The sequence below is a fragment of the Pseudonaja textilis genome, chromosome 2 (assembly GCF_049901715.1).
Source record: "Pseudonaja textilis isolate UNSWEBS1 chromosome 2, rPseTex1.2, whole genome shotgun sequence".
NCBI classification, from domain to species: Eukaryota; Metazoa; Chordata; class Lepidosauria; order Squamata; family Elapidae; genus Pseudonaja; species Pseudonaja textilis.
Window position 1 is genome coordinate 58,991,023 of NC_141991.1, and position 25,759 is coordinate 59,016,781.

The 25,759-nt window shown below is 38.8% G+C and overlaps 1 protein-coding gene and 1 long non-coding RNA gene across 3 annotated transcripts in view; one reads left to right on the forward strand and one right to left on the reverse strand.

The window, feature by feature from the left end:
* The window catches only part of TWF2 (twinfilin actin binding protein 2), a 55,781-nt gene extending 44,988 nt beyond the window's left edge, over positions 1-10,793 (reverse strand). For both annotated transcript variants that reach the window (XR_015741658.1, XM_087924026.1), the window contains exon 1: positions 10,556-10,793. Coding sequence is in view for 1 of the 2 variants with exons in the window: in XM_087924026.1 (XP_087780152.1) it covers positions 10,556-10,793 (238 nt within the window). In the remaining variant the exon portion in view is untranslated. The remainder of the gene's footprint in view (positions 1-10,555) is intronic.
* Positions 10,794-10,986: 193 nt separating this feature from the next.
* LOC148126869 (uncharacterized) lies at positions 10,987-18,072 on the forward strand. The gene is made up of 2 exons (XR_015741659.1): positions 10,987-11,109; positions 15,925-18,072. It is a non-coding gene; the product is annotated as an uncharacterized LOC148126869 (long non-coding RNA).
* Positions 18,073-25,759: the final 7,687 nt, after the last annotated feature.

Genomic DNA, 25,759 nt, shown 5'->3' on the forward strand with positions numbered 1-25,759 from the left:
CGCATCTCAGGATCAATCCACACCAAAGCAGGATCTGTTCCATTGCATTTCCTCCCATTGGCATCAGAGAGCACATCAAACGCATGTGCTACGGCACAGATGTGCTGCAAGGAAAATTATTTCATCTCAAGACCCAGTGCGAACCAGCTGAATACTACCACTGCTTCTAACAAGCAAATTCAACGGGGAAGCCAGATTCACTTAACAATCCGGTTACTAACTTACCAACTGCAATGATTCACTTAATGCCTGTGGCAAGAAAGGTCCTAAAACTTACTTAAATGTCTTAAATGTCTTAGTTAGCAACATAAATTTTGGGCTGAATTGTGGTTGTAAGTCGAGGACTACCTGTAGTTTTTCCAGTTTGTTGTCCTAACCCCTCTTTGCTTAAAGGGAGATTTTATTTATTTGTTACTTCTTACACAACTCCACAACACCATTAAGACAATGAAACATATAAATAAGCCACCCTCCTTCCATTAGTCACAAGGATAAGGGCAATCAAGAACGTTTCCTCACTGCTTCTGGTCTTGAAAGAAAACACAGACCTGAGACCAGCTGTGCATGATAGGAGACTTTGGGGGAGGTAGAGAGTTTAGGACAAGTTGTAAAAAAGCAGCTACATCATGCATTAAAGGCCCTCTTAGTAGATCCCTGTCAAATAGCAACTACCGAAGTTAAACCAATGACTTACTCAGTCTAGCATCCTTCCAGCAAAACAGACCAAATAAGGAGAGAGAGAAAGAGAGAGAGAGAGAGAGAGAGAGAGAGAGAGAGAGAGAACACATATGTATTCCATCCTCTTTCACATCCTGCAATGGCTAGAGCAATCTAAATTGTTTTCTTCTTGTTTCAAAATTTGGTATACAAAGACCACAGATCCTTTTAACTTTTCTTTGTTGACATCAAACAAGCAACAGTGACTAAAGGAGTGCCCTGGTCCACATTCTTCCAAAATGAGAAAGGAAATCCAGGAGTTGTGCATGTGTGCAGAATGAAGGCTATGAGATTCTTTTCATTCTAGTGCTCAGGACAAACTTGTAGCTCACAAATCTTTCAGCATGAGTGAGTGATTAGGTAAAAGACTAAGCAGTCACTGTTGGCTTGATTAAATAAACCACAAATGTTGGGTTCACAAAGTATGCTATGCTAAAACCATGCTTAATATAAAGGCAGGCAATCTCAGGCACTCCTTTAGTCATTGGTGTTGTTACGGTGTTAAATGTTTAAACTATTATCTCCCAGGATCCCTCACCACAGGCCATGCTTTCTAGGGATGCTGGGATTTATAGCAATATCGGGGTTACTGTAGATACCCTTGCTTCGGCACAATACTTAACGAGACATCAGTTAGTAAATTCTGGTGTTTTAGTAAAAATTTTCCAGCCATGATATTTCTATCAGACATAGAGTGCAGCATGGAACTAGCAGTTCCTCACTGATCAGGAAACCAGTTTATCTACAGAGCTGCAAATTACTGCTTCTTCCTTCCTCTCTAAAAGCAGCAATGTTCTAAGCATTACAAGGCTGTTTTCACATATTAATCAAATGAGCTTCCTTACAAATATTAAAAGGTTTGTTGTTGCTATATGACTGCATTGCATTTTAAAAGAAATTCTGAAGAAATATCTATTTATACTATCATCCATAGATTGAGAATTGGCACTCCTGTCACCAGGACAAATGAATATGAAGTGATTATTTTGAGGCACTATGTAAAACATAGTATTTCCTCTCTGAAATGCGAAAGAGACAGAAAAGTTCAGAAGTTTTTGCTTTGCTGCTTAGTAAAAGTCAAGGAAATCATTATTTATATAATTATGCACCACACTTCACAAAACTCACAGTGGTTTATAGCTAAAGCAGATTATCAAAACAATACTGTAACCACAACAGAACAGGTAGCCATTAATCTATAACCACAACTGTAACTAGAACTTCTGTTGTTAAACAAGGTGATTGCAAGTAATTTTATGACTTTTTTTTTTGCTGCAGTTGTGTAGCAAATCCAGCTTCCTCGTTGAGTTGGTTGGAAGCCTCCTGGGAAGGTCACAAATGGTGAACATCTGACCCAGGGACACAGCCACCATCATAAATACATACCAGTTTCCAAGTGCCTGAATCACAATCAGGTGGAATGATCCATGATTCATGGGGAAGCTGCAATGGCCATAATTACAAGGAGTGGTTGCAAATAGCTGTTTTCAGTACTGGCATAATTTTGAGCAGTTGTTTAAATGAATGGTCATAAATTGAAGGCTATTTGCATATCATAACAAATGCATTAATAATCAAAAAATCAAAATTTAAACTCATATTCCAAACATCCTTATCATTGCCTTCATTATCTGATCTTAACTCCTGAACCTGTCTGAACTGCTCCTTTTTAACTAAAAAATCTGGTGTGAAGGCACTATTCAAGTTCCCATGGAAGGCTGTTCCAAAAGATTGGTGTTACAATGAAAAAAAAATCACGCCTTTTTTTTTTTACCTTTCCTGAATTTCGCACAGGGGAAAGGAATCTTCTAAATTCCAACCCTGGACTTACATACTGGACAAAAAAGAACAATTTTGAAAGAGATAGTCCTGCATCTGTAAACAAGAAAGCTGAATGCTTGAATTGATAAATGGAATGAAAAGTGAATGCGTGAATGGAAAAAGACTAAAAAAAACCCAAAGCCATCATCATTTGTTATTAATACAAAATCCCACCCTCTTTTTTGTTTATGTAATGACGATCTCAGCAATGTGAAAATACAGATGAAGGCATGCAGATAATTATACTTGGTGAAATCTTTGATGGTAGACAGACTTCAGTAATATATCTAAATGGGGAGGCTGAATATTTCTTTGCTTACAGAAGAAAAGAATAAGCAACAGGCAAATGGCGTTGCTTAATATCTTTGCAGAAATTCAGGAGATAGCAACAAAAATCTATGCCTCATTTCTAAGGAGATGGGGTAAATGATTTGATTCGGATTAACGCCATTGTTTGTATAAGGGCCCCCATTTAACAGCAAAACATTAGGTCTCCATTGTTAGAACTTTAGCTAAAGTCCTGTAAAGGTCCATCGCTTTACTTAAAGCTTATTAAAAAAATTTCCCAACATCAAAATAGAAAGTTTAAATTGGACTTCAAATTACCTGGATTTTAAATAAGAATTTAAAAATACGTTTTGTCCTCCACAATAAAATCCTCTTGTTTTAACTAAGTGTATTTATCTGAAGAGCCAGTTTGATGCAGTGTTTAAGGCATCAAGCTAGAAACTGGGAGACTGCAAGTTCCACTCTTGCCTTGGGCATGAAGCCAACTGAGTGACCCTGGGTCAGTTACTTTCTCTCAGGCCAAGGAAAGAGGCAATGGCAAGCCACTTCTGAAAAACCTTGCCAAGAAAGCTGTGGGGACTTATTCAGGCAGCCTCTGAGAATCTGATATGATTGAACTGACCAAAAAAACCCAACTCCAAATCCCAAACTTGTTACTCTTTGATATAGTTTGAACTGAAAATGAAAATATCTCCACATACTTTGCTTGTCTTAGCTTCTCCAAAACCTGCACCAGCGATATTGATTCATTAATCACCAGTGTAAGCACATACTCTTTTCACATATATACAGTATCATATTGGAAGAGAATAGGCCTAGTTTTTCACTAAGCCTCTCTTGCTCTGTCTATCAGCGGTAACCAACCACTTCTGATTCAATAATACATGAACTCTGAAATGGAAGCCTTCCTGATTCAAATCGTTCTGTCCTCCTGACAGGACACTTGAGCCTCTGTCTATCAATCTTTAATCCACTGGGACGTGATGGCTATTAAAAAAACTTCGAATAGCTGCATTCATTTCCAATTCATGGTTTGAAAAAGTAGGTAGTACATTTCATGCTATTATTCCTACTCTTGATGGATTTCTGAAACACTGAATTTCCAGTTCTAGTTCTTTGCTTCATATATTCTTGTTTTGAACTTACTTCCATTGGTTCTTCTTCTTTCCTGATTTCCTCCAGTTGTTACATTTTCTTTTATATGCATCTCTGTTAGCAGAACTGTCCAAAAACTACCATGGAAGTCACAGAACATTTGTGCCTTTGTTTCATAATGGAAAATATGACTTTATCAAATCTTTGGGCGGAGGTTTCACACAAGGCATATTTAAAACTGGACCGCATGTTATACTCACCACTCTAGAGCAATGGCATGTCAGATACTCCATGCAGATTTGGAGATAACTGAATATTTGTGCTAGAACACTACTGTGAGAACTTTTGCTTGATACAACTAACTTGCAGAAAAAATAGCTAACAACGGGATCAATAATTTCCACCGTATACCTGACAACCTCCATGTTACAAAGTTTAACACTGAAACCAACTGACTGTACAAGGCAGTATTTTGCCTGCTGGTGCCTTGTGTTTATTATACTGTATCTGAGGGTAAAATTAGTCAGCATCTTTATTGTAATGGTCACAAGGGGCAAAATTATTGTCAGTATCTGACTGAGGCGAACAACTGACTTGGATGTTTACTTGCTCCTGAATCACTAGTGTTTCTGAGGAATTATAAGCCACAAGTGTAGGCTTATAAGACAATGCAGTTCAGATGAAACTAAATCCAAAGGAATAACTGAGGATTCTGAATCACAGTCTTACAGAACACTATGTTCTAATTTCCCTTTTATATATAACTCTAGGAGAGGAAGGATAATATATCAGATCCATCTGATTTGCTTATAATGATACTTCCAAATAGTTTAGATTTCAGTGCCAATGTATCATTGAAAAGGTCAATGTTTCAAGGTCAATTTATCACTGGTAACAGACAAATTAAGAGGAGGAAGGAAGAGAATTGCCATAAAATGGAGCCCAATCCTGGAAGGTGGCCGAGAGGGATATCATGGTCAATGGTACTGAAAATTGCCAAGAGAACAAGCAACACAAAAATAGATGCACCATTCTGTCATCCATCATCTAGAGCAGGGGTCTCCAATCCCCAAGCTAGTCAGTGGCCTGTTAGGAACCGGACTGCCCAGCTGAAGGTGAGCAGAAGGCAAGCAAGTGGAACTGAAACCATCCCCTGGGATACTAATGTATGTGTGCAGAAATAAGTCATGGCAAAGTCTTTGTGGCATATGCTACTGTAATATACAGTAAGACACTGCTTGTTTAAAACGGTTTTTCTGCACATAGAAAGCTAATAATGTTAAAGATGACTACAGTGAAGTAAGAGTCAACAGTCAATAACGCAAAGGCAAGAGCCATGGGAGAAGTCCTGACGCTTTAAAAATGGAAGGCAACAAAAAAAAGAGGCCAGTAAAAGGAAATCTTTTTTTATAATCATTGATGTAGTATAATCACTGATGACACAAGCAAAAGCTTACAAGAACTCAAAGAAGTAATTACTGTCAAGAAAAAAAGATTTAAGTCCAGCTTTTCTTATTGCCCTGATGATACCTAAAACTGTACTTGAAAGAAGTACCAAAATGTAAACTCCATCATGCAGAATATATGGCTTGGGGCCTTCAGTTGGTTTCCAAATGATGTGTAACTCATCATAGCACAATATGCCCCTCTGTGCCTATTGAAATGCGTGCTAGGCAGAAGAGATGTAACTTCCTTTTCTCTTTTTCATGTTAGAATTTTATGAATCGGTCATCACCATGACTTTGCAACTTCAGTCCCAAGTAGTAAAGGCTGGACAATCAGTCCAAAGTAAGCCAGTAAAAAGGCAAGATTATTATTACAAGATACTTTGAAGTATTACTGTGGAGGTCATTCAACTTGTTGGATTACTTTAGCTCAATCTGTGTAGTAAACAGCTTCTTTAAAACATCACACAGTGCTGTGCTCAGATGATTCACTACTTCAAATATGCTAATGTACAGATATCCCAGAAAAGTAATTTCTGAGCATTTCACAGCTATAGAAAAAGAAGTAAAAAGGGAACAAATCAGTATGCTTCACTTCTGTTTTCCTTCAGACTTGTTTGCATAATAATGTTTGAACAGGGTTTGACTCATGGCTTTTATCCAAAAGGCTTCACTAGGGCAATTTGCCAGTATAAGCACACAACCATCAAAAAGGGTATGAACAGCAGAAACACTTTTGCTTGGGATCAAAACTAATTATTTCCTACATGAAACAGCAGGATAGGTTAACATATTTGAATAAGAAACACATTCTCAAATATTCTGGTTTACCTGTAATTCTGCACAGATTAGAACTATGTGCACAAGCAGCAACTTGAATTGGGCTAGTATGTTCTCCATGCCTGCTCTCTTAGAGAGATTCCCCTGTGTTTAATTTCATTTTCCACAAAACTGGTTAATGCAAAAATACAGGAAATCTTGATCCAACAAATCGATCTGCTTCTGATCAAACCAACTGCAAATCACAGGTTATGAAACAGTCTTGAAGCAAACTGTAATTTCTGGTCCATACATAAGAATTAACTAGGATTGGTAGAAAGAAAAATCAAATGTTAGCAGCATTGTTTTTCTCCTGGCTATAGAGGAGGAAGAGATCGAAAATGGAAGAACCATTCTTTGGATTAACACAGATTTGTTCCAGTTTTCACATCAGCATTACTCCATTTGATTCTTGCTGATTTATCTTCTCTATTTAGTCATGTAAGTAAGAGGACTATCTAGTCACAACCTAATCTAACTTCTACTTGTCATGTCATTTTAAGGGTTAATGTCATGTTGAATTGCGATAATTTTTGTATGATTTGCCATACGTAAAGATAAATGTCAAGCACAAACTCTGGGTTAAGATTCATATTAAAAATTTCTCTACTCATCCACAGTGAAATACATGTTACAGTATTGTAATATCAGTGGATTACTAATCTATGAGAACAAACCCAATAGATTATAATTACAATTTAGAACAGAAGGCAATGTTTTAAGAAGATCCCACAAGATCTTAGGACTGAGAGACAGTGATTGCCTTAAAATCAATTAGCTGGTTTTGTGTTTAAGGCAGGACTATAATTCAGTCTCCAGGCTGCTAGCCTGGTGCCTTAATCATTACACCAAACTGGCTCTATAGAGATAAGGAATTTTTTAAAAATATGGCAAAAACCTTTAAGAGAAACAGCAAGAACTTATTTCAGTCTTAGGGGAAAATCAGTCAGGAAAGCGGTTAGCTCTTTGGATCGCTTGATTACATGACATCAAGTTGATGTTGAGTCTTCGTTCCTATTATTATATCAGATGGATGTTTGAGGCTTGTGGCAAGGGAGAGGACTAGTAATTTAGCTGCTCCTAGGGCTGAAAGGCAACACCGCAAGGTCCAAAGGTATCATTTGATGTTTTGCTATTATTATTATTATTATTATTATTATTATTATTATTATTATTATTATTATTACTATTATTATTCATTGTACAGTCAGCCAGATGCTCAGACTGGCATTTTTGTCTACCTATCAAATCCTTACCAAGGACCTGGGATAGGCAAATCTGGATGTTTGATGGTGTTATAGATATCGCCGCAGGATGGAAGCTGTTCCAAGCAAAGCTGCCTTCTGCAATTGACTGATGGCAAATTTGTCAATGCCTATGGTATTCAAGTGGTGCTCCAGTTGTTTTGGGACTGCACCCATGGCGCCTATTACTATTGGTCCTACCCTTGCTTGCCTTTGCCATAGTTGTTCGATTTCTATTTGTAGGTCTTTGTATTTTGTTATCTTCCCCAGTTCTTTCTCTTCTCTTCTGCTGTCTCCAGGCACTGCCATTATTATTGTTCTTATTGTTATTGTGATCATTATTCTGTGTTATGTTATTGATTACAGTTTGAGGCTATTGCTTACCATTTTACAGTTTTCATCCGAGTTATTAGAACTGAAACCTGAGCTGATTAAAAGACTGAAATGACACATAAACCCAAGTAAATAATTAATGAATGGCAGATCAGGGATGAGCAAGCCCAGCCTGAGTAACACAGCAGAAAATAGTTTACTGGACAAAAACCACATACTAACATACCATGGTTCTTTCTAACATACATACCGATGCAATTCAAAGTGCATTGACGATGTCTCCTCGAATAGTGATGAAACATTTGCAAAAAAATTGCCAAGCTCGGAGCTCAAAGCAACAGCCCAACTAGCAACCTGAGCTACTAACATTTCAACATATAACCCCCCTTGTGATACAATACCATTAAATCAGCTGCAAAGGCACTTATATGCATAAAGTTTAATATTAATAGAGGTAGTTCTTGACTTACAACCGTTCATTGAGTGACCATTCAAAGTTACAACAGCACTTCATCAAAATTTGGATGCTTGGCAACTGACTCATATTTATGACGGTTGCAGTGTCCTGGGGTCAAGTGATCATCTTTTGCAGCCTTTTGACAAGCAAACTCAATGGGGAAGCCAGAACCGTGTTACTAATTAACAACTGCAATTATTTACTTAACAATTGTGGCAAGAAAGGCTTAAAATGGGGCAAAATTCTCTTAACAGAAGTTTTGGACTCAACTGTCAAGGGCTGCCTGTACACATTTAGTAACCATAATGAAGTGGCACAATGAACGGTTCTGAACTACAAATAGGGTTGTGGGTTCAATTTCATATCTCAATTTAGCCACAAAACTTACCAGGTGAATATAGATCAGCTACTGCTTTTAAGTCAAACCTACCCTAGAGGGTTGGTATATGGATAACGTAACAGGAGACAAAAATATGAATAGAGGAGATCCTTGGAAGAAAGTTGGAATAAAATCATTATTTAAATATGTATATTCTATTGTGATGAAAGCAGTTACATATCTCTATGTTTGTCTGCTAGTTTATGAATAGACCTCAAATTAGTATTACTGTTATCTTGCTTGCCAAATCTACCCTAACTGAAAGGAGATGGTTTAAAATAGCTGAACTTTATCAAATCCAAGAAGCCTAGAAAATTGTAACAAGCATAATTATCGCTAATGAAGCTTAAACTATCAGTATCCATGAGATTGTTCTTTCAGAGAAAATGCAGATGTGCTGTTCGCCCAGCCATTCAGTCAATCCAGCATCTAACTTAGTTTAAGCATTGCCCAGCAGTATTGCTACTTTTAACAAGTTCTGAGCCCTGCCACTCACTCACAAGATGATTTCCTGGTTTTTAAACACAGTTCTTGCAACTCAGCTTCATCCTGTTACATCAAATTGCACCTTTGCTGCTCTACTATCAGTCTCTCACTCTTTTGGGCTATAGCCATTTATGCAGATTGCGCTATTTGAATGTAATGCACTTAAAATTAGCAGCATGCAACACTTCCAACTACTGAAAAAGTGCTGTCTAAGTCTAGAGACAGAATTATGAACAGCTAGACTAGGCCTCATATGTATTCCCATAGTCTGACACTGTAAACTGAAAATTCCCAGCAAGTTGATAAAGTACAATATGGCAGGGAGGGTTGGAGAGCGGTTCAGGATGGGCCAATTATAATCACCCCTATTTGATTTGTGCAGCTGATAAATGTATAATCTACTATAGTTATACATTCTGACAGCTTTCCAAAGCAAATCTTTAATTATACATTCTTCTTGTAGCACAGTAATTCTGTGGTGCATTTCAACAAAATCCTAGCATGCAAAAAGACACCGATTAAGATTTAGCATCTGGATGCTAAAGATACAAGGAAGCTGAGACGTGCTGTAAAACCATAGAGCTGCTTCCATGTGGTGAGGGAAATGGCTCCGGCAATTATGATTCACACTGCAGAGCCAACATGTTAGGCGATTTATACAGCAGCAACCAGAACAGGCTGCCACATCTCAGATCCATTGCAGAGTAGAGAAATGCCACGAGTAGCCACAATATCCCACCAGCAACTGCACCCAAAGACATGAAATAAAAGGAACCTTCTGTTCAGATCTGAAATGTACACATAAAACATAAAACAAATACTATATATATATGTGTATGTATGTATGTATGTAGAATGACAGGCTAGCAAGGGTCATCACTGTGTTCAAGCTTGCTAGAACATCCGGATGAGCAAGGACTAAAGAGATGATGCCTTTTACCTTCAAATAAATGCTGTAGACAACCCGTTGAATAAACGGATGCTTGCTGGTGTGATTATGATGCCAGAAAAAATATGGGGCGCTGTGGGGTATCCTTGGCAATCACGGCCACCCACACATCATCGAGAGAGATTTCTAGGAATTACTTTTCATTGTAAAGGTGCCCCCCAACTTTGCTTCAATCAAAAAGCCTCCAATCTCCACCGCACAAGCAGATGGGTCACCACCCCAGGCGGGAAAGACCAAGGGAATCAACCGGGAGGCAGAATCGTTTGAACGATCGAGGCCGAGCTGCGTGTCAGAGCCCCTTTTCTCCGACCCCCAAATCAGAAACGGAGCCGGAGGACAGAAGAATGGAGGTTTGCGCGAGAGGACGGCCAGCCGCCAAGGCAAAGCCGGGGGAACCGGCATGAATGGGCAGGAGAGGCTTGGACGGGCCGCTTGGCGACAGGCTTCGGAGCGAAGCGCGGCACAAAAGGTGACAGCATCACCACCCCTCCGTCCCCCTCCCAGGGCTCCCCGTTTTCCTACCGTGGATGCCGGTCTGGTGAGTCATGGCTCCGCAGCTGCTCCGCTTCCCCAGATCGCAGCTCAAGCCCCGTCTCCGAGTCTGGCGCAGGAAACGGCTTGGTTGCAGCACCGCCTGCTTCCGGGTTCCTGCTGACTGGAGCTGGCGGGGCTGGGCGAGAGCCGCCCGAGGCAAGGCCGAGCGTGTCGCCAAGCGAACGGCGCTCCGAGGTGAGGGGCGGCGCTGCCGTGAGGCCTCCATTCATTGCTGTCGCCCCCGGATCTGGAACTACAGCTCCGCCGTGTGGGAGCCGGGGAGGGAGACGCGCTTCAGCGTGGGACGCAGCCCCAGCCGACGCATCTCAGTGTCTTGGTCCGTAGGGAAGAGGAAGAGTGGCATCCGCACAAGAAGTCTGGCGCCTGAAATAATGTGGCATGGCCCTTCTGAGGTGTTCTGAAAAAGAACCGTTTGCTGGAAGAGAGATATATGGTTAATACAAGGAAAAGAGAAGAGAAGAGGAATAGTTTGGAAAAGCCAGGCAAAGGAAACCCAGTTTGGAGTGGTCCTACATCTCAAAGTGGGTTCTTATTAGTGCTGCCCTGTAAAATGTTATATATCTTTGTATTTTGCTTGATGAAGAGAGCCAGTTTGGTGTAGTAGCAGGTTAGAAAGTGGAAGACCCTGAATCTTATGGACAAAGCCAGCTGGATAACCTTAGGCCTAGCCTTAGTAAGGAGGAAATAGCAAACCACTTTTGAAATCTGTCCAAGAAAGCTGCAGGGACTTGTCCAGGCAGTTACAAGGAGCCAGAATTGAAGGTGTATACCCACACACGCTGCCTGCCTTTCAAAAGAACCATACATTTCACATGCATGAATTTCTCATGCATGACTGTGGAGTTGCAGATTTTAGAGGGGTGGGGGGAGAGAGAGAATACAGTGAGCAACTAATGAACCAATCAAATTTAGTGTAGTTGGTTGTGGGAATCTAACCTTTAAGGTTACTTTAAAATATACTGTTTCCTTTGAATCTAGACATGGAATTGAAGAAATGGTGGTTAAATGAACAATGGCCTGTTGTGCAAACACAGCCTATATGTGAGGTTGCAGAATATAACAGCCCAAGGCATTCAGAAATAATCCCCAGAAACAGTTAGGCTTCATGGTTAAGGCACCATTAAAAACTGGGAGAGCATGAGTTCTAGTTCTGCCTTATCTATGAAAGCCAGTGATTTTAAGTCAGTTATTCTCTCTTAGACTAACCCACCTCACAGGATCATGGTTTTGGGGAAAATAGGAGTAGAAGGGTATGCTGAATATATTTTCCGTACTGAATTATTTGTAAAAATAATAAAGGTGGGATGAAGAAGCTTCTCCAGTTCTGACTAAACTGAAGAAGCTTCTTAGATGAGAGGCGAAACATTTTCAAGGAAAAACAAAGTCCAGTTGCCTTTTGAAAAAGCACCTTTGGGGCAATAAAGGTGGGGTGTAAAAAATAAAATAGATCTAAGAAAACAGAAGCCTCTTTTTCAGATTTAATGGTTTGGATGAAATTGGAAGATCAGTTGGGATATGCTGTAAACTTTAGTAGTTCATGTGTTTGATAACAGCTGTTTTGCTTATAGTGCTGCAGTATTGCCCCACAATGTATACATGTAGGCTGTGGGATATAAAACATAGTTTATGATGCCCATTTTGGAAAATAAAGTAATAAAGCACCTACCATAGTAGTACGTGCTGATAAAGATTTTCCTATAGACTCTATATTCCACTACCCTCCCTCCTCCAACTGATGCCCATCTACTAATGTCTACTTCTGAATGGCTTTGCTGACTTTCTCCTAATTGTTTTCTTCCAAAGTATCACAGTGACTACCAGCAAGTCAGCTACCCCATGCCACCTTCTCAGGTAAACTCAATGTTAATTGCAGCTCTGTTGCAAAGGCCAAGCCCCTGGGAGAGTAAAAAGCATTGGGGAGTGTGGGGTGCAAGAACATGATATTTGTAATATCTGCCAGGTATTTTTTTGTTTTCAGATTCTCTGTGGTAGTCATTGATAAACATAATGTATATTCTTAATTTACCTGACCCAGATAGTTTTTGGAAGAAAGATATCTAAAACAGCGAGTTAGGTAAAGATTTATTTAAGAAATGTTTTTCAAGAGGCACTTATACTCTGTCACTCTGATTGCCTTATTTTCTCACCCTCCCCACAATATAACAACTGTTATTGAAATGGGTATTGCTATAATAATAAATGAGTGGTTAGTGTTGAGATAATTCCCCATTAGGAGAATGAGCGCATACAGGAGACGTATTTGAGAGTAGTGTTTGAAAAATACACATACAGCACACAGATACACTGTACAGTAAATGTAGGTTTTTACTTCCAGATAGTTTAGGCAAAGTTCAAGATAAGCAGTCCAAAATCATTCACAGGTAAAATCAGTCAGTTTTCATCCAGGGTTAATCCAAATATCAAATTCCAGTGTCAAAAACAGTTCAGTATCAGACTTACATTAAATCCAGTAATATCAGTCAATTAAAAGAAATGGAGGAACGGCAATACTTTCCAACAGAAGGAAACAGAGATACACTTACACTCTCTTCTGAGACTCAGACCAAACAATCCAGGTTTCTGGCTCCATCTTATGGCTGTTTGAGAAACCACACCCAATTGCATGCTCTTGCATTCCCTTAAAGATATAGTACTAAAATGTTTATCCTGGTTTATATATTTCTAACCCAAATACCTGTTAGGTGACTTATATTCTTAACAGTTAGCCTTGCTTCAGATATATGTATCTATGTGCATTTATAGTTTGAGAGTCTGGGTAACTCAAAAGGAAACATATATTGGGATTACAGGTTGAAGATTACAGAACAATGGAATAAAATTACATGGAATAAAAATAGAATATACTTTTGGTGGATTGTAAATTTCCAAACAGCCCAATTTTACATGATTTTTTCTTTCTTTTCAGCATTGGTGCTTTAGAAAGGATACCTTATATTTCATATCTCTCAGTACTTTGATATCTCATGTTTCCACCCAGAAAAGGTATTTACTCAGCAGAAAGAAGGCATAAGAAGAGTTGCTCTAAAGTTAGGAGTGTAACTTTTGTAAGGAGGTATTCTAGAGGTTGGTGAAAGAAAATAAAAATAAACCTCATGTAAGAAATACATAGTGATAAGTAATAAGTGATGAGAAGGCTATTTAAATCTCTGTAGCTAAGAGCCTGTCAGGTGCTTTTTAGCAGGGAAAGAGTTCCCATCAAGTGACAGCTAGAACTGCAGAGTCCACCCAAAGGGAAAAAGGAGATGAGCTGAAAGAAGAGACAAGTGGTGAAAGCCCTGAGAGCATCAATCTAATCAATAGAAGCCATGTTACAAAGATCTGCAATTTCGTGATAAAATTTTGGTGGGCCGCAGAGATATCTCACCCCCAGAGCACCCCCACAAAGCAATTAATCCAGGCTGCACAGAAACACAAGGCTGTGCTGCCCACATGGCCCGCAGGAACCTTCCCCGCTTACTCACTCCTTACCCAGTAAACTTGCCTGCTAAATTGCTATTTTTCCTTTTTTCGACCATTATCTGTTCTGTTGTGCCGGGAGATTTAGATTAGCTAGGAAGTAGGAAATGATTGGATTTCTTGCTTTCTAGCTAGTCTTTAGATCTTCGACTCAGCACAGCCAAACCTCCCTTAGGACTGAAGGTTTGCTTGCAAGCAAATTCAGTGCAGACTCACGGCAAGCAAACTTGAGAGACTGAGCTAGCCGATGGCAGATAGATCACTGAATGATTCTGTGAGCAAGTCAGTCTGCCTGCTTTGCCTGATTTATAAATAAAATAAATAAAATAATTTTTTTAAAAATAAAAAATTCAATATTTATATAAATATTTATAATATTTACATACAAGCCATGCCCAGCCAGTCACATGACCACCTAGCCACACCCACAAATTAGACCACACCCACAGAACCAGTTAGTGGTCCCTGGGATCTAAAATTATGAGTTTGGTGGTCCCTGAGATCCAAAAGGTTGGCGACCCCTGCTTTAGACAAAGAAAGGATACAGAAGCCCATTCCTTTTACTAATGCTTTGGGTGTTTATTGCCTCTAACTGGCAGGAGATTATAGATGCAGAAAGCCAGGGCATACAAAGCTGAATTAAAAATAATGGCTCCATCTTGCAAAGGGGTTTCACAGAGAGTTCGGTAGCTTTTCATTGGGAATCATTTGGCTGTCAGTTTCTTCTGTATGAATAATATACTGGAAGAATCTGTGTTTGTTTTGTTCTAGTAACAGATAACTAGAATAGCTTGAAAAATGCTTTAATGGTTTTTATGTTTCTTTAATTTGGTTTTTTTGCAAAAATGATGGCATGTTCAGTATTTAGATGCCACTAAATAGATTAAGGCATATATATAAGTTATTTTTCTGTTCTCCGGTCTCTGAAGGTCTAGTTCAGTATCTTGCTGATTGATAGTCTTATTTTCATTCTGTTATGAACATCAGTGTAATTTGATCCTCAACATGCTTTTTTAGATTTTCTAAATCCTGGTTTATTATTAAATCTTAATATGATTTAGGTCAGTTTTAAATAGAATCAGAATTGGAAATGATTATAGCAGTCATCTTGCTTGGTCCCCTGCTCTGTGTGAGATCCATTAGAGCACCACAAAAGGTTTGGTCTCTGGACCTCTTTACAATTTTAACAATGGTTGACAACCCCAAAGAACTTTAATTAAATGGGATCTATCCACCCATCCATTCCACTGAATCAGAGTTGACTCCTGACAAGATCATTCCAAGATTTCTGAAGCAGTTTGCAATTGTCTGCTTCCTAGAGCTGAGAGATAGTGACTAGCCCAAGATCAGTCAGTTGTCTTTGTGCCTAAGGCAAAAGTAGAACTCATGTTCTTCAGATTTCCAACCTGATGCCTTAAAATCACTACACCAATTGGGCTCTCCTAACTATATTTACTGTATTAGAAATTAAAATAGAGAAATACTTGAGGACTGCTGCCCTAAAACATCTCTGATAATGATCTATTCAGCCTTCCTGCAAAGACCAGTTTCTGTATAAAGATCACTAGAACATTGTGTGAATCCAGTAATAGCAGTTAGTTCACTAAATCAAGTTTAAAAGCTTTAGGTAACAATGGATCCAAATGCAGTATATTGGAAAGTATACTGAAAATAAATACTAAGGGTAAATAATATGTATGAAATTTGTTATATTTTAGGTAGATCGTTTGATGACACTAAATCAGTTCAAAGGCATTTCCTGATTTTTTTTTTGCACACTTCCTAAAGTTTACCTTTAGTATTCTATTGCCATCTAGTGGATTTTCAGATTTGGCTTTTTTTTTTTTTTACTGCAATAGATAGAAGCTACCTCCTTATGCAGAAGGGTACAAATGAAATAAATTCAAGTCGCCAAGATAAAGGAGACTGTGCCGCGAGACCTCCTTTTTGCTGACGACTGCCGTGAATACTGGATCAGAGCAGGAAATGCAAGCCAGTGTGGACAAATTCACAGCAGCGTGTGACAACTTCAGCCTCCTCATTAACACAAAGAAGACCGATGTGATGCACCAGCCAGCTCCAAAAGCCCAATACCAAGAGCCCACCATCACAGTAAAGGGACAAAAGCTGCAAGCGGTGGACCAGTTTACATACCTTGGCAACACCCTCTCCCGCGCAGTGACAATAGACATTGAGGTCAACTGCAGAATCGCCAAGGCAAGCTCTGCATATGGCAGACTACTGACCAAAGTGTGGGACTGCCATGGAATAAGCCTTGCTACAAAGCTCAGAGTCTACCAAGCAGTAGTGCTATCTACCCTGATGTATGCCAGTGAGACTTGGACTATATACAGGAGGCATGCTAGGCAACTGAACTACTTCCACACAACCTGCCTCCGCAGACTTCTGAGGATCCGGTGGCAGGACAAGGTACCAGACATAGAAGTCCTCTCCAGAGCAGGCCTGCCATCAGTTCATACCCTACTGATGAAAGCCCAGACATGCTGGGCAGGCCAGGTTGCAAGGATGCCAGACCATTGCATCTCTAAACAGCTCCTCTAAGGTGAGCTGTCTCAAGGAAAGCGATTGCAAGGGGGACAAAGGAAGCGATACAAAGACACATTGAAAGCCTCCTTCAAACCCCTGGACATCGACACCATCTTCTGGGAAACCCTGGTACAAGATTGATCAACATGGCGCACTTTGATCCACCAAGGCTGCCAGATATTTGAAGACAAAAGAACTACCATAGCACAAAAGAAATGAGCACTCTGCAAAGCCAGAGCTGCAAATGCTGCAATAATGCTGCCCACACACGTCTGCCTGACATGTGGCAGAACATTCCATGCCCGTATAGGCCTTATCAGCCACAAGCGGACATACGTGGACAGCCCACAACTCAATGGATGAACATCATCACCACCTCCTTTTGCAGAAGGAAGCAAATGAACAAAGTTCTGATGAAATTCCGAAATTCCATTTGACTTCAAAATTTGAGATTTATAAGCAACAGGTCTTGCTTATCTCTTGGCAATAGACTAGGGAGACGAGGTGTGGAAGGACCATACATCAATATTTTACACAGAAATGGCACAACTACCATCATCAACATGCAGAGATTAAATACAAAGTGATTGAATTTCACTGAAACTATTCTCAGCAAAGTCTAGGAGTACTTGTCTCAATTGTCTGAAGTGATCCAAAGAAATAGGATTAACAATAAATAACCACCTGTCAAGATTTCAAGTAATACATCCCATTTAATAAGAACTCTGAGGCAGGCAAATTCCTCAAAGAACATTTTATTGGGACATATATTTTATTGGGACAAATTGGCATGTTCTCAGTGGAAAACTTGCTGTTAAGTTCCTGCAAGTTTTGTTAAAAATAAAACTGCCACTTCCCCCCCAGAGTCTTCAGTCACATGGTCCAAATCAGCATACGGTCCAGTTGCTAGGTGACTGTAGTTACTCCAGACTCCAGTTGCTAGGTGACTTACAATTACAAAATAAAGGACAGCTACACAACTTTTCTCCTAAGCTATACCTTACCCCAATATAATCTGGCCTCATTCACTGTTCAACCTTCAGACTATCCAAAATATTGAATGCAGCCTTTACCAACTTAAAGAATATTGATTCTGATCTGATCTAAGCAAGGCAGTTTAAGTGAATAATGCCCAATTTTAATGGTTAAGCAAATTGCTGCAATTGAGAAGTGAATCATGCAGTCATTAAGCAAATCTGGCATCCTCATTGAATTTGTTTGTTAGAAGCTGTTTAGGAAGGTTGCAAATGGCGATCACATCATCCTAGGATGTTGCAAATTTCGTAAATATGTGCTAGTTGTCAAGCATCTGAATTTTGATTACATGACTGAATGCTTTGGTTGTTGTAAGTGCCAGGACCAGTTGTAACTCACTTAGTCTTGTCTTAACTTCAAATGGTTGCTAAATGATGGGTTGTTATTTGAGGACTATTTGTATTTAATAAACCATGTTTAAACAAGCCATGGTTTAGCTTGGGATGTAACCACTAACGTAGTGCATTATGTGAACCCCAGCCAAGATTCTACTTTCTGATAGAATCTGCCCCTTGGAATGGTCTCCACTCTGATAGTCCAATTGCCCTGAATCTTCTAGTCTTTTGGAAGGCAGTAAAAAACCACCACACACACACACACACACACACACACACACACACACGGGAAAGCATTGGATTGGGATGTTAGATGCATCCATCTCAGGAGGTTATATGATATCTTTGATGTCTGGAATGTATCTTTTTATCTCTGGGCTATTGATTAATTTTTTGAATTTCACATTAGCTGCCCAGATTTAACAGATTTAACAGATAATCAGAGTTGGAAGGGACCTTATAGGTCATCTAGTCCAACCCCCTGCCCAAGCAGGAGACCCTACACCATTTCTGACAAATGGCAGTCCAATCTCTGCTTGAAAGCCTCCACTGATGGCGTTCCCACAACTTCTGAGGGCAACTTCTGTTCCATTGGTTGATTGTTCTCACTGTCAGAAAGTTTCTCCTTGTTTCCAGGTTAAATCTCTCCTTGTTCAGTTTCCATCCATTATTCCTTGTCTGGCCTTCAGGTATTTTAGAAAATAGCTTGACCCCTTCTTCCTCCCTGTGGCAGCCCCTCAAATAATGGAAGACTGCTATCATGTTGCTTTTCAAGCTGGGTAGCCAAAAACATTTCATTAATTAATGCCGAATTCATCAAATATGAGAGATTGCGGGAAGGGTAGGAAAGGAATGGAAATATCAGTTCTTTTAGGTAGGCCAGATGAAGAAAGAGACACTGCAAGGACTACTAGAACTGAAGTCAACATACCAAGCAAAATCAAGGTGGGGGTATCTTGAATTTCTTTCTCATCTCTTTTTCTGTCCTTAGTCTGTGTTGTCATATAATATACAAAGAGATCATAGACAAATAATCTGGAGAGTTAAGTGAATGGCAGCTTATCTCATAAAGAGCAATGTAGCTTAGGTGAAGAGCTATCTTGAAAAAAGATAGAGACAAGCTCAGCCTTAATTAACTCACCATAAACAAAGCTGAGAAATCCTTATAACGATTGCCAAGATTTTGTGTTTATTCCAGACTAGCATTAAAGATCACGTGTGTTCGTGACATTGAATGAGCTCTATGATTTAGCAGAACCTTGGCTGTTTTTCATTACTTAAAACAAATTGTGATTTCATGAAACTTTGGTAAGTGTTGTACAAGGCTAAGCATCAGAAAGATATTGGAGCAGAAATATAGAGGCATCAAAACATTGCTAATGTAGAAATCTCAGATGATGCTCAATTATGAAACTAGTGGCAACATTGGCATTGATGTCATCTGAAGTGAGTCAGCATGTACAACACAGAAGATGTGAATTCCATTATGTCTGTTTCTAGCAACACTCTATGGCGAACATTATTTAAAATGAAAAAGAACTGTAGGTACAATATAGAAACCCTCTCCTTCAATAGCAACCATGACAAAGCTATGAAGAGTTATGGAAGTCAGTACTAATGAGCAACCAAGTAGCAGGACATATTAGCTGTCCTTGGTTTTCCATGTGCCCATCCCACAAGACATATGAGTGCAGTGATGAAGATATTCTTGAGCTACAACTGCTGGACTTTTGCATTCTTGGCTGGTGACCGGGATTCCCCAAAGTTGTAGTTCTGATGGGAAGTACCCAGCCTTGCAGGGAAAAGGGATCAAACATGGAGCTAGCTTGGAGTCTGTGCAACTGCAAAAGGGTAGACCCCTCCCCCAAGTTCCTTGCAGCCTTATCTAATTGTTCCCAGGAGTAGGTCGCCAGACTGGTGAGATTCCTGTATAGGCAGAACACAATAAAGGCTTGAACTCTTCAAATATGGGTCTTGTTGCTTGCACCTGATAAATTCAGCAATACATGGTAGACATTCTGCTTTCCATACACTAGGGACCAAGTAAGTGGGCACTCAATTCTGCATGAACAAGCATAGCTTGTACTATTCTTGGTTGTTGCATGGTATCCCTTTCATGTTTTGAGAGATAGCTTATTTTCAGATAACTGAAATATATCTAAACATTAGATATACATCAAAAATGAAGCATCAGTGGAGACATTCTGAAAATTTCTCCATGTTTAGAAAATTCTAGTACTTTTCTACTGCTATATCACTTACTTGCTTTTTTGCACTGACTTTTTTTTACTTTACATTATTAATATATTTCTTCAGAAACTTAAGATACTTTAACCCTTGTTTTGATTAGAATACTGCTGTCTTTTCACTTCTTCATTTATTAGTAACTGTATTTTTGTTTTTGTCTAGGAAATCCTGGTTTCATTTATTCTGTGGGTGTTATGGCACCAATTATTGTTTTTATTGGAAGTTTTGTTTGCCAACCACAAGATTTTGCTTCTTAAATTATTAGTAATTCTATCCATATTTTTGTTGTTTTCTAAGAAACCCTTTTTACCTCGTTTTCACTATGAGTTTTTGTTTTGGCACCAGCTTATTACTGAATATGAATGTGCCTTTGAAGTCAGTTATTCTAATAAATTAAAGAGGTTTGAGTAAACTTGAAGTTGGCAAACTGCAAATCATAGCACAGCCAAAACCATCATGACCTAAAGACTTCCCATAGGTTTCATATGCATACATTTCCTAGCAGTTACCTCATCTGTGTAATCAACCGGCTCACAAGAGAAATGGCCTTCTGCTTTTCCTGTAGGACAGGTCAAAGAGCTGGTAATGATCAAGTTGCTTGATTCTGGCAATTAATCTTTGTATAGTATGTTTGTGAGTTGCTACTTCTAAATAAGGCAGTCAGGGTGGTCCTGAGGAATAAAATGTTTGCCTTTCTCCCTTGATAACATTCTTAGCCTATGAAAGATGAACAGATGACATATAAAAGAAGGCTACGAATAGAGGATAATGTTTGTAACTCAGGTTAAAATGAGGAATCCTTGGTGTTCGCTGGGCTTCGTTGTTGTCTTGCAGATATTTCATTATCCAAACTAGGTAACACTGATATTATTTGCATAATTATTTATTTGAAAGAGTGATATTCAAAATAATAAATAATTTGCAAAGAAATTTAGAAATATTTTAAAATATGTGTTGTGTTATTCAAAGGACATAGCCCATAAGATGATCAAGGGCAATAAATGGTCTCAAAAACAGGGGAATTTTAACTTGTCTGAACTATCATCCAGAGCAAAAGTTAGATATAAGCTAAACAAATACTGTATAATTTAGGGCCTCACAGAAGGAAGGGGCACTTCAAACTTAAAATGGGTTTTGAGTTACAGTTTTATTGTACTTTCTTATATGAATTAGATTGCCATCAATTAAAACCCTCCTATATGGCTCACATTAAGATATGCTTTATTTTGCCTGTCTTCACATCCTCTGTTCAGAGCAGGCCCTTTCTCACCCCATCATAGGATTGTCAGGAATTTTGGTGGCATTCTTCTCCAATTCAGTGGTTACACTGTCTTCTCTGTTAGCATTTATCAATTAGAGCCTCTCTATATCTAAATCTAGCCCTTCTGCCAGCAAGGAAGTGCTAAATTGCCAAACTGACCAGCAAATATTTTATAATTAGACTCCATAATGCACTTCAGAACTATTTATAAACTTTAAATGGTCAGGAGGCATGACTATGACGAAGCAAAGATGTCATTTTCTATATTCTACATTACTGTTGTTAAAAATAAAAACCAGTACTTTGAACTGGATGTAGAAATCAAAACAAGGAACTAAATTTTTAAGTATTATTTTGTTGAATCAAGCCAAAATCTATTTAGACTGGTATCCTGTCTCTAAAAGAAAATCTGGCTTGAATAATAATAATTTACTAAGCTTGTATGCCATCTGACTCTCAGCAGCAATGGGTGGCTTACAACATCACTCCATTTGGTCATCAAAAATATAGGGATTATCAATCTGATAGGAAATACGGTGTGTATGTGCACACGTAGATAGGTACATGCATACATTCATGCATATTTTCTAAGAGGGCCAGTTTTAGAATTCTAGAATCTTCGGCAGTTATTCAAGACAACAATCAAAGCTTATCTACAGTATGTCTGTCGCAATACAGGATTGGCATGAATTTACCCAAGTAGACAAATAATATGAATAAGAAGCTGAGTCAAAGAAGATATAAGAGGAAGGAAAGGTTTCTTCAGAAAAGAGAAACACTACATACTCACGAGACTATAAAAAGAAACATGCACTTGGGCAAAACGTGGTAAATGCAAAGCAGATTATAAAAAATACAGACATGAATCTGAAAAACATCAAACAATTAAAACCATTTAAAAAAGTTATGTACAGCAGAAACAGCAAAACAAGAAATAGCAAGGAAGCCAATGAATTGGACTGCTTAAAATATGAAAATGTGTCCCCCCTCCCAGTATTTCATGTGTTTGTTTTCATGCTCCCTTATGTTTACTAGATATGCTTTTCTATTATGTGGTTTATGAAATTTGATGTAGATCAGCCTGAGTTGTGCTGAGTGGACAGTTTTATAAATTGATTAAATAAATACAATCTTTAAAGTCATTTCTCACCAATGTGCACATTCATAACTATAAAAGCTTAACTGTGAAACTGATTATGGTCTGGTCAGCTTCAGGCAGTTCAAGGAAGGTTCATATCATGGCAGTTCAAGGAGAATTCGGGTCATGGCAATTTGTTAACTTGTGATTAGTACTTTTTAGAGATGCTTCCTCTGCTGAGAATAGTAGCTCAGAAAGGATACCTTATTTATGCAAAAGTCTCCACTCTGAAAGGGAACAAAAAGGGGGAAGAAATGAGTCAGACACAGGACACTATGAGATGACAGCAACCGGCAATCTGCACAGCCTCTCTATCAGTTAGCAATCATCTAGCACAGCAATCATTTCACTTAACAATTGTCATGAGAGTGGCAAAATCCAAGTTTGTGACAATTAGCAACTGCATACTGGAACAAAAATATGCAGTGACTGATGTATTGCATTTTATCTGGATAGCGCAGCCATACTTGTTATGTTAGGTCACAATTACAAGTTCAACAGTGCAATATTTGATTTAGTGTGAACTATAAATTAATACCAGGCCATATTTAATGCAAGCCAAAATTCAGTTAATACAAGGTTGTGTGCAACTAAGGCTAGCACAAGTGCAGCCTTTTCCATTGGCATGTAAATTCATGGAGGGGAAGAAGAGTATCTCGAAATTCCAATTACTGATGTGGATCAACAGGAGGAAAGTTATCGCACTGATACCCCACTTCTTTTAAAAGCGACCTCTGGTTAGTGGACTTGATGCACTTTTCTTTCTCTTGAAGCGGACTTATCCTAGCAACGTCTGGTGAAAAAGAAAAGCGTCATTCTACAATTTCTGATGGAAGGGATCCTCAGCCCGCCTGAATACCCTGGATGACAGCTTAGAGGACAGGCCCCCGGAGAATGCTCACACTCCTCCTCCCTGCCCTCCTTCATCAATTCCCTCACGAGGAACGGCGATGAGTACGCCCCTTTGGGCTATCTACAAAGCTTGGCTAGCCACGAACTGGCAGACCTATTGAAAATTCAGGTCATGAATAAGATCAAGTATTTGGGGATATATTTGTCAGCAAGATGCAGTACACTAAAAGAGAATAATTATATCAAACTTAAACAACAGATAGCGCTAGATTTAGTGAAATGGGAAAATTTACAACTGTCATTAATAGGGAGAATATCAACAATCAAGATGAATATACTACCCAGAATTTTATATTTGTTTCAAACAATTCCAATTAGGCTTGGAAAAGATTATTTTGAAGATTTAAATAAAATTGTGTTGAAATATATATGGCAAGGTAAGAAAGCGAGAATAAAGTTAAAACTTTTGCAAGATGCTAGAATAAGAGGAGGATTTGGTTTGCCTAATTGGGAGTTGTATTACCAAGCTACAAATCTGATGTGGGTTAAGGAATGGATAACATTAAGAAATACTAGATTGATAACATTAGAAGGACATGATCTGTTGTTGGGGTAGCATGCTGTTTTATGGTATAAAGGAACTAAAACAGAGAGGTACTTTAGAACAGTGGCCCCCAACCTTTTTCGAACCAGGGACCGGTTTCACGATTATTTATACTTCCACGGACTGGTACCTGAGTAACGTGAGACTCCACTGCCATTGAGACGGCTCTTCGTTCGAAGCTGCCCCCCCCTTCGACGAAACTAAGGCGCGAGCACCCAAACGCTGCTTTCCAACTGAAAAACTGGAAGCACTTTCCAACCAAAAACCCGGAAGCAACCGAAAACCCGGAAGCGCTGTCGAAACAAGATGGCAGCGCCCAAGCTTTGCAGCCCAGTAAAAAATGATCCACGGACCGGTATCGGTCCGGAGACCGGTGGTTGGGGACCCCTGCTTTAGAAGACATTATATACGGGAGTCTCTGTGGTTAAACTGGGAGAAGATTAAAAGACAATGTTATTTGAAAATTCCAGTCTGGCTATCGACTATTGAAGCATTTTCTTATCCTATAATATACAAAAAGGAACAAACAGTTAGATATGGTGAAATACTGAATGAAAAGGGTGAACTTAAATCTGTACAAAAACTAGAGGAACAAGGTATAAAGATGAATTGGTTTTCATATGCGCAAATACATTCAAGGTATGATAAAGATTCTAAAACAGAAGGTTTCTATGATAAACTGACTGATTTAGATAAGATTTTGACAGGTACTGATGAAAAGGTGATTAAAAAATTGTATGGATATTTATTAGAAATTAAACTAGAAGAAGAACAAGTTAAAGAAACTATGATTGCTTGGGGGAAGAATTTTGAATATGGGATTGATCTAGAGAAATGGCAAAAATTGTGGTCTCAAAATTATAAAAAGACAATGTCAACAGCATATAAACAAAATTTGTATAAGGTGTTTTACAGGTGGCATTTTCCCCTGACAAGAATAGCAAGAATGTTTAAGAATAAATCCGAAAAATGTTGGAAATGTCATCATACACCTGGCTCATATTACCATATGTGGTGGACTTGTGCGGATGCTAAAAAATACTGGACTAAAATCCACATGTAGTTAGAAAAAATGACAAAAAAAAATATAGATTTGAAACCAGAGATACTTTTATTGGGAATTTTACCTGAAATATATAGTAAAGACTTGAAATACCTGATTGTAAATGTATTAACAGCGGCTAGGATTGTATTTGCCAAAAACTGGAAAAATGAGAAAACACAATCACAGGAGGAAATCATTAAGAAAATCTTGGAATGTGCTGAAATGAGCAGATTGACATTTGAAATTAGAGAACAGGATGATAAACAATTTTATAAAGTTTGGGATCTATTCTATCAATGGTTAGACAATAAAATATAGTAATGAAATATGTAGACTTTTAGAAAATATTAAATATATAAATATGTATTTATGTTTTGTTTATTTTTGTTTGTTTTAAAAACCAATAAAAATTAAAAAAAAACCCGCTTGGCTAGCCTTTGTGTGGAAATTCTGGATTAGCACGTCGAGAGAGGCCAAACCGTTCCGGGCCCGGTTGCAAAGAGCAAGACATAAAAAAAAAAAAAAGGACGTCAGGACCGAGGCCCCAGTGCTGCCACTCCACGCCCACCCAGGACCGAAAGAGGCTCAGCCCTTTTGAACTCCCTGCCCGCAGTTGAAGTCATTGGTTGC